An 8172-nucleotide genomic window follows, 5' to 3' on the forward strand; every position below is an offset into this window, starting at 1 on the left:
AGCAATAATCTTACTGGCTGAGCTGAGGACCCCAACACATTCCAGCCTGCATCAATGGCTCTTTAACTGAACACTCCTAACTTTCACAAAGTTTTTTTTTTTCTTTAGGAATTTTATTTTTCATGTACTTTTTAATGGCAAAGATGGCCTCTAGGTCAAGAAAATTTCTTATTTTTGACCTTGAGAGTCTAAGAGCTTGACTTTTAATTCAGTGTTTTTTAAACAACTGGAACCTGCTGAGACCCATTATTTTACTGTCACTGGTGTTCTGACAGCATTTTCACATCATGGTGGACCACCTGCTTCTAAAGCCATCTCATTGTTTCTTTGGGAAGAAAGTCACAAGCATTTCTTAAAAAGAAAGTCCACACTCTACTTGGAAATGGAAACTAAAAGACAGTGAAAGAGGACAGAAAGACTTCCAGTTTGTTTCATCTTCATTGATGAAAACTGCTGTATAAAAATTCAGTGTACCATTATGAAAGGCTGTAAAATATTTGGAAACTCCAAGAAAACATCTCCATTAGTAAGTGGGTTTATTGACATAACTGAACATAACAATGTATAACATTTATTCATTTCCCACTGAAAGACTTTCCAGTGAAAGTGTTTTTACATGGATTCAGGCATTAACCATTTTCAGTGATTTTTGCAGTTGAAAGGGTAGGTGGTGGGAAGAACCAGAGGTCTGTTTCAGACTTTCAAAGGGACTCACTTTATTACATCGCTGGGTAAGAAAAGCAAGAGCTAAGAAATGCAATTGCTCTCTGAGTGAAAAAGCTAGGAGCACAAAAGGTGCAAGGTAACCACAAGGTTGCAAATAAGAGCAAATTCCACTTCTCCCAAGGCTCAGAATCTGAAGCAAGCCCCAGCCACAAACTAAGAATGACAGTCTATTTCCTGTGGTTTATTAAGTTTGGGCCCCACAGATAAGACTGCCAGAAAAGCAGCTGTACTTTAAGTGGTCTGGACATTTACTCATCTGAACATAAACAAAGATCAGTTCATTTAAATCCCTGTGTTCCTACTCAGCTGTTGGGACAAGGCAGGCCTGGTTCAGTGGAGACGAAACGGAAAAGGGGTGAAGCGGGGTTGAAGGACCTCTGGAATATGACAGATTCCCTGAGTCTTCAGGACCCTCGGGGGCTTAAGGCCCTAAACAGAAAATTCACTGTTAGCCTTAGCACCTTTGCAGTGGCTTGCCCAGCACCCTGCCGCCAATGAATCTGTAACCACGATGAATATAACCATCTTGTACATCTTCTAAGTGACTGTGTTTAGACCACACACAAAATTATTCATGTAAACCAAAGCACTACATCTAGTGATAAACATCTACTTCATAAATATCAAGGAATGAAAGTATCCCAAAGAGTTGAAAACAACTGAACAAATAAAGACTAACCCTAAGCTTAAAACAAAAACATTTTTTAAAAATACTGCAATTATCAACTAAAAGGTAAGTTTTAGTAACATGGGGGGAAAAAAACCACTGGGTAGTGGAGGGATTAATTTGCAAAATATATAATTATTTCACAGTGAGGTTTAAGTATTCCTAACAATCTTCTGGTTTTAGTAGAAACATACAACCACTGATGTACATTTTTTTCACCCCCCCCATTCTTTCATATAAGACAATAACGTGATCAAACATTACACTATCAATTGCAAGTCACCTTTTGCTCACCTCCTATCAGGAAATTACCTTGATCACTTAACTGTGCAGTTCAAGAGAAGTATGGCACAGTCAACTGCATGTTACTGATAAAAACATGAGAAGTACCACATCACATTTTTTCCAACCTGGACAGGTCATCAGAGATGTGGTAAAGTGAACTACAACGATGGCATTCTCTATGGGGTCATCAGTTATGCACACCTTACATTCTTTTATGGAGTCTGGCATTGAAATTTCCTTTTCCACATGTAAGTTTAAAAAATAAAATTAAAAAAGCCACAGGAGCAACCCCGACAGAGAAGTCTTGCATGCAGCCTCCTCCTGAGAAACTCTGTAATCTTAGTTAACCCGAAGGTCAGCACATGTTTTCCTGGTGTTAATGTTAAAAGGAAAATAGTTGAACTGCCCTGCTCAACTAAAACGGTCCTTGAGTTTACTGGTCAGTTTGTTAAATTTCAGAAATCTTCACATTTTTTGAAAAAAAAAAAAATAGCATCTCTAATTATTTAAACATTAAGTTATCCTGAACGTTCTATCAGTCAACAAGAGTTCCTCCAAGAGTGTGTTAAACTTCACCACCAGTTTACAACGTCACCCTTCTTGGCAGAGACCACCAGACCAGTGGAGTCAGTTGCCAAGCTACCTTTGTAATGGTAATACGTTCTTTTTTCCCTTAAATAGAAACTCCAATAAACAAAAACACAAGCATCCAATTCTTTCATGGCCACGTAGGGGGCAACGAGCACCCTTTTCTACCCCAGAGGCCAGACTACTGCATTAAAAAAGTCCATTCTCACAGCTGCACCAGCGTAGAAAAGAAGGCTTCCAGTCTCTTGACCCCACCATCCATTTGTCCCTTATTCTTGGTCTTGACCACCAACACCAACCATTTACTTCATGAGCAAGCCTCGGGAGTTGGGGGGTGGTGCGGATTTAGCTGCTATCTGTCTTCTTTGGCCCTTCTGGCAAATGTACAAAAGGGAGAAAAGAGAAGGTCTGATAAGAAGAGATCTTCCCCTGAGGTGGGTTGCTGGGGCCCGCGGATAGGCGGCTCCCCAGGCCAAGGAGATAGTCTCCACACCCCCTGGAGGCCCTGGATCTACCTAGTCGGCAAATCGCTGCAGGAGATGGTCCTCCCGCCGGAGGCTGCCGCCTGCGCCGCCGCCCCCACTGTCCATGAAGCGGCCGCACGGGAACTCGATGAGGTCCGCTTCGCTGAGCGCGCACACGGTGGTGCGCGGCCGGTGCGACTGGAAGCCAGAGAAGTCGGCGGACACGCCAGTGCCCATGGAGCGCAGAGGTCGTCGGGTAGAGTACATGTGGCGAACGTGGACGGGAGCCCCGCCCTTTCGCCTGGCCCGCAGCTTCCTCCGCAGCCAGCGCGACGCCCAGGCCGCCAAGGCCAGGAGCACCAGCAGTGCGTTGGCGGCCAGCAGGGCCAAGGTCAGCAGTTGGTAGTCAACACCGCCCTGGCTCCCAGGCTCTGGCAGGGTGACCAGCCCCGCGCAGTGGTCGCGGGGAGCCACCGGGCAGACCCGACCACCGAGCACGCCCTCCACACACACCAGATAGGGGGTGTCTCCGCGCAGCTCGCGCAGCGTGGCCGAGTCGCTGCGCTCGGGCAGGTAGACGAAGCGGTGGAATTTAGGCTGCTGGCCAAAGCGGTCGAAGAGCAGGCGGAAGCGCGCGCCGCCCAGCGGCCTTGGGCTGCGGTGCTTGCGCACAGCCCAGCGTACCGAGGCGCTGTCGGCGCCCACTGCCTCCACCGTCAGGTTGCACAGGATAAACTTGTTGAAGTCACATGGGTCGGATACCAGCGGCGGCAGGCCGACCCCGCCGTCGGACTGGGCGGCGCTCTCCTGCTGCTGCGCCGCTAGGCGCTGTTTCGCCGCGTGCTGCCAGGGGTCGCCGGCTGGCGCATAGGAGACCGTGGCCGTCTGGGTGGGTTCCGCTGGGTCAGGATCCGACGGAGTCGGACGTGCCCGCTCAGGCTTCTCGAGGAGGTCCAGCGGGTGTGGCGCCGTGCCCGCGGCAGCAGCGGCATTGGAACCCGGCTGCTGGAAGCCCGGGCCCCGCCGACTCAGCCTTAGGGCGCTGCGGTTACCCAAAAGCTCCCTGGCTGCTCCATCCCAGGCCATCCCTGGCAGAACTCGACTCCGCTGCTGTGGCTGTGGCTGCGGTAGCAGCTCCTCCGCGAGGGCACCTGCAGGGGGCGCCACCTCCTCCCCTGGAGCTGTGGGTAGAGGCCGCCGCTTGTTGTCGGCAATCGGGGGAACCGAGGATGTGGGATCTGTGCAAGACCCGTTCTGCAGTTGCTGGTCATCCAGGTAATCCAGGTACTTGCCCCGCAGGGCCGGGGGGTGGCGACACTGCACGAAAACGGTGAGGAGCCGGCCCTGTGAGTGCCAGTCGCCCATCCAGCGCTTCAGACCCCGCAGCCGGCAGTCACAGGTCCAGCCATTGCCGTCTAGATCCAGCCGGTAGAGGGCCGGGCTGGCCGCGAAGATGTCCCCGGAGAGGGCGCTGAGCGCGTTGTCGCGCAAACTGAGCTCGCGCAGCCGGCCCAGGCGGCCAAACACAGTGGGGTGCAGAGTGGACAACTCATTGCCGCTCAGGTCCAGCGCCTCCAGGCTATGCAGAGGTTCCAGCAGTGCCACAGGCAGCTGGCTCAGCCGATTGCCCTCCAGGCGCAGCTCGCGTAAGGCCTCTAACCCCCAAAATGCCTCGGGCGCGAGGTGCGTGAGCTGGTTGCCCCTGAGTGAGAGTAGGCCGAGGCGCGACAGGTGCTGGAAGACGCGCGGCCCGAGGTGCTGCAGGCTGTTGGCCGAGAGGATGAGGGTGGAGAGGGAGCGCAGCGGTGCGAAGGTGGCCGCATGGCGTAGGGAGGGCTGCAGCTCATTGGCAGAGAGGTTGAGAAAGCGCAGCTTCCCCAGTTGGGCGAAGGCGTTCTTGCCCAGAAAGCGGATCCGGTTGGACTCCAGATGTAGGTAGAGCAAGTTGCCCAAGGGGGCAAATACGGCATCCGGCAGCGCCCCCAGGGCATTCCCATCCAGTCGCAGCTTGACCAGGCTCTCCAGGCCCTCGAAGGAACCGCGGCTGAGGCGACCGATCTCGTTCCCGTTGGCGTAGAGGATGCGCAGCTTGCGCAGCGGGGCCAGGGTGCCCGGGGCGAGCGCCTGCAAGAGATTGTTGCCCAGGTAGAGCTCCTCCAGCCGCGAGAGCTTCTCGAAGGTCTTGGGGTGCAGCGAGCGAATCTGGTTGTACTGCAGGTCCAGCCGTCTGAGCTGCCCCAGGCGGTGGAAGTCGAAGGCCGTGATGTTGCTTATGAAGTTGCCTCCGAGGCTGTAGGTGAGCACGTCCTGTGGGCTCGGTAGCGAGCTGGTCTTGGGCACGGCTCGGAGCCCTCTGTTGGTGCACAGGAGGTGCTGGGGGTGCTGGCAGTCGCAGCGCTCCGGACACACCGGCTGGGCCCACGGCGGGAGCGCAAGGCAGCCGCACACCACGAGCAGGAAGCGCACGGCGCGGGCAGCCTCCATCGCCGCCCGCCCTGCGTGCTGCGGCCGGATCGTCCTCTTGGCCCGCCGGCTCTGTGTCTCCTCTGCATTCCCCTTGGCCTGGCCAGAGTCGCTAAATGGCCTCTTTCGGACTTCGCAGTGCTGTCCAGCCCCTCCTCCGCCCTTTGTCCGGTGGCTGGCCCGGGTCTCTGCAGGCGGGCTTTGCCGGGCCAAGTCAGGCGGCGCAGGGCGCTCTGCGAGCTCCGGGTGCTACTTGTTGCATTTCTGCCGAAAACTGTTTCTCCGGGTGCGCGTCGGGGTTGGGGGTGGGGGGACGGAGGGAGGGAGCAAGACCTGAGCTTTTTGTTTGCAGCTTGAGTCCGGAGAGCTGGATTCCCTGGCACGGATTCTCCCTGCCGAGCGGATTCCCCAGCTGCAGGCGGGAGCCCTTCCAAGAGCTCCTCCGGGCGCGGCTTGGCTGCTGCGCCCCGGCGGCTTAGCCCCAGCAGCCCGCGCCTCCTCGCTCCGGGTGCGGGAGCGGTAGCGCAACCTCGGTGGAACAGCCCCGGGAGGAGCCGGGAGTGTGCAGGCTGCGTCCGGAAGGGACCCAAGTCGGCGAGTGGAGAGCAAACCGGGCGGAAATTCGTTCTTCCCACACTCTGCCCCCGGGGATGCAGGCGGAGAAAAAGGAGACGGCGGAGGGAGGACAGACCCGGGCAGGGGGAGGAGGAAACGCTAAGTGGCTCCACGTCTGGTCAACGCTAGCCGGGGACGCCAAGTGAGAAAAGTAGGGATTAAAAACAGCTGTACGGGTCGAACACGCCGGACTGGGGGCGGGGATGGATTACCGGGGGAGCAAACGGGATTTGCAGACAGAAACCTTTTTATTTTAGACTAGCACACCAGTCGCTTCGAAGCAGTGGGAGCGCAGCTCGTCTTATTCATTTTTAAGACACTTGCTCTTCCAGGTGGCCCCTTGCAAGAAGTTCAGGCAGCACGGAATCCGCCAGCGATCTCCGGGAAGTTTGGGGAGCACAAGGCCGTCTACCAAGAGCCGCCGGTGGGCCACTGTCGGAAGTGGCTAGGTTGCTCGTTTGGGTTTTTGACATCCTTGTACTGGTGGCCGACAGTCCAGGAGAGGCACCGCCCACCTTTTAGGGATCTGAACAGAGTAGCTGCTTTGCCTTGCTGTAGGCAAGAAGGTGAAGAAACCTCAGAACTGGTTCTACCACCGTGAAAGTGTCTTGTCACATTTTGGTGATTTAGTCCCATTAATTCTCCTGTAGTCTTAGAGCCCTTGGGGCAAGCCCTGCACGTGTGTGTGTGTGTGTGTGTGTGTGTGTGTGTGTGTATACTAACCTTCACAGACCCTCTGGTTACTCCTACAGCTGGGCCCTCCCCCTTTATGCCTGGGCTTGCAGCAATCTTCAAAGTTTTTGGCCCCCGGTTTTTCAGACCTGATTTGGTTTGGGAAGTCTGAACATTTATTATCCATGGGGAGTGGAGTATTTATTAATGGCTCCATTCAGGGCAGCCCCCACTGAGAATGAGAAGGGCAAGGAAGAGCTGTTAATTACTGTTTGTTCCTGAAAGCTATCCCTTACCTTCATCCCAGGGTGTTCAGAAAAAACGATTTTAAGACCTACTGTATGGAAAATTAAAGCAGACATATCTTCACCTAAAGAGGCTGACAATCTAGTAGAGGGGACAAGACAGGAAAGATTAAATAAGAAACTAAGGCTGTAGAATGAGAAAGCCACTGAGATACAGGTGATTTTGAATAATTCCAGTGTTGATGGTGATTAATTGCCTCATTTAGCAACTCATGCAGGCAAGTGAATTTATAGAAAGATGAGACCATTGGCAGCGTAGTCAATGAGCAGTTATGGATGAGCAGGGACCAGAGAGATGGCATTGGAAAACGGAAGGTAGGTAGGTAGCAAAATGTCCATTCAGGGCACAGTGAGCAGGGAAAGTTTGCTTGTATTTGTTGTGAGATTTCTAGTAAAAGATGAACTTGAGGAAGTAAAAAGTGTCTTTCTGAACAAGATGAAAGATGAAGTTGGCCAGGTGGTTTGGTATTTGGGGTTTTAGTTCTCATGAGAATCCTCTGAAATCTTTTAGTTCTTGACTCCAGTCCTCCTTATGAAGGTCTGGTGCCCTAGAGGGTAAGGCCCAAGCTTGCACCATGTAGAACAAGTTCTCCTAATCTGGGCCCCAGAAGCTTCTAGGAGGGCCTCAATCCTTGCTGGCAAGAGAGGTCACTCGACTTTTCAGAGGGAAAAAAACTAAGAAGCTGCTAGCTTTCCAGTTGAGCCACTACCTGGGATGGAGCTGTAGCAGCGTCTACTTTTGAGTCCCCAGCCTGGGGATAACAGCCTTCGGAGCAGGAAAGAGGTCAGAGACTGAGAGGTGTGATGTGGAAGAAGCAGCAGCAGAAATCAGACCCTTCTTTTCTTCTCCTGACTCTTCCAGAAAAATATCCAGAGTGAAGGCTACTCATTCCAGTATTGTTGGGCTTCCCTGGTGGATGATAAAGAGTCCTCCTGCAATACAGGGCACCTGGGTTCGAGCCTGGGTTGGGAAGATCCCTTGGAGGAAGGCATAGCAACCCACTCCAGTATTCTTGCCTGGAGAATCCCATAGACAGAGGAGCCTGGCAGGCTATAGTTCATGTGGTCTCAAAGAGTTGGACATGACTGAGCAACTAAGCACAGCACAGCACAGCACAGCGGAGGACAGCAGGGTCATCCCCCAGAGGCCGCTGCAGTTTGGACTAATCACTCACTCAACAGAGAATGGCTTTCCTTTACATTTAGATGCCTCTAAGTGAGTTGTCCTGGAGAAGGAAATAGCAACCCACTCCAGTATTCTTGCCTGGAGAATTCCGTGGACAGAGGAGCGTGGTGGGCTATAGTCCATGGGGTCACAAAGAGTCGAACACGACTGAGTGACTAACACGTAAGTGAGTTGTACAAAGTTATCAGAGTCTTGCTGTGA

At 53.1% G+C, this 8172-nt stretch overlaps 1 protein-coding gene across 1 annotated transcript; it reads right to left on the reverse strand.

Moving 5' to 3' along the window:
• Positions 1-517: 517 nt before the first annotated feature.
• On the reverse strand, positions 518-7682 carry TRIL (TLR4 interactor with leucine rich repeats). Its single transcript, XM_005891426.3, has one exon. The coding sequence runs from the start codon at positions 5212-5214 to the stop codon at positions 2782-2784; it is 2433 nt and encodes an 810-aa protein (XP_005891488.1). The 5' UTR covers positions 5215-7682; the 3' UTR covers positions 518-2781.
• Between the last annotated feature and the right edge of the window lie 490 nt (positions 7683-8172).

This window comes from Bos mutus, chromosome 4 (genome assembly GCF_027580195.1).
Source record: "Bos mutus isolate GX-2022 chromosome 4, NWIPB_WYAK_1.1, whole genome shotgun sequence".
Lineage (NCBI taxonomy): Eukaryota > Metazoa > Chordata > Mammalia > Artiodactyla > Bovidae > Bos > Bos mutus.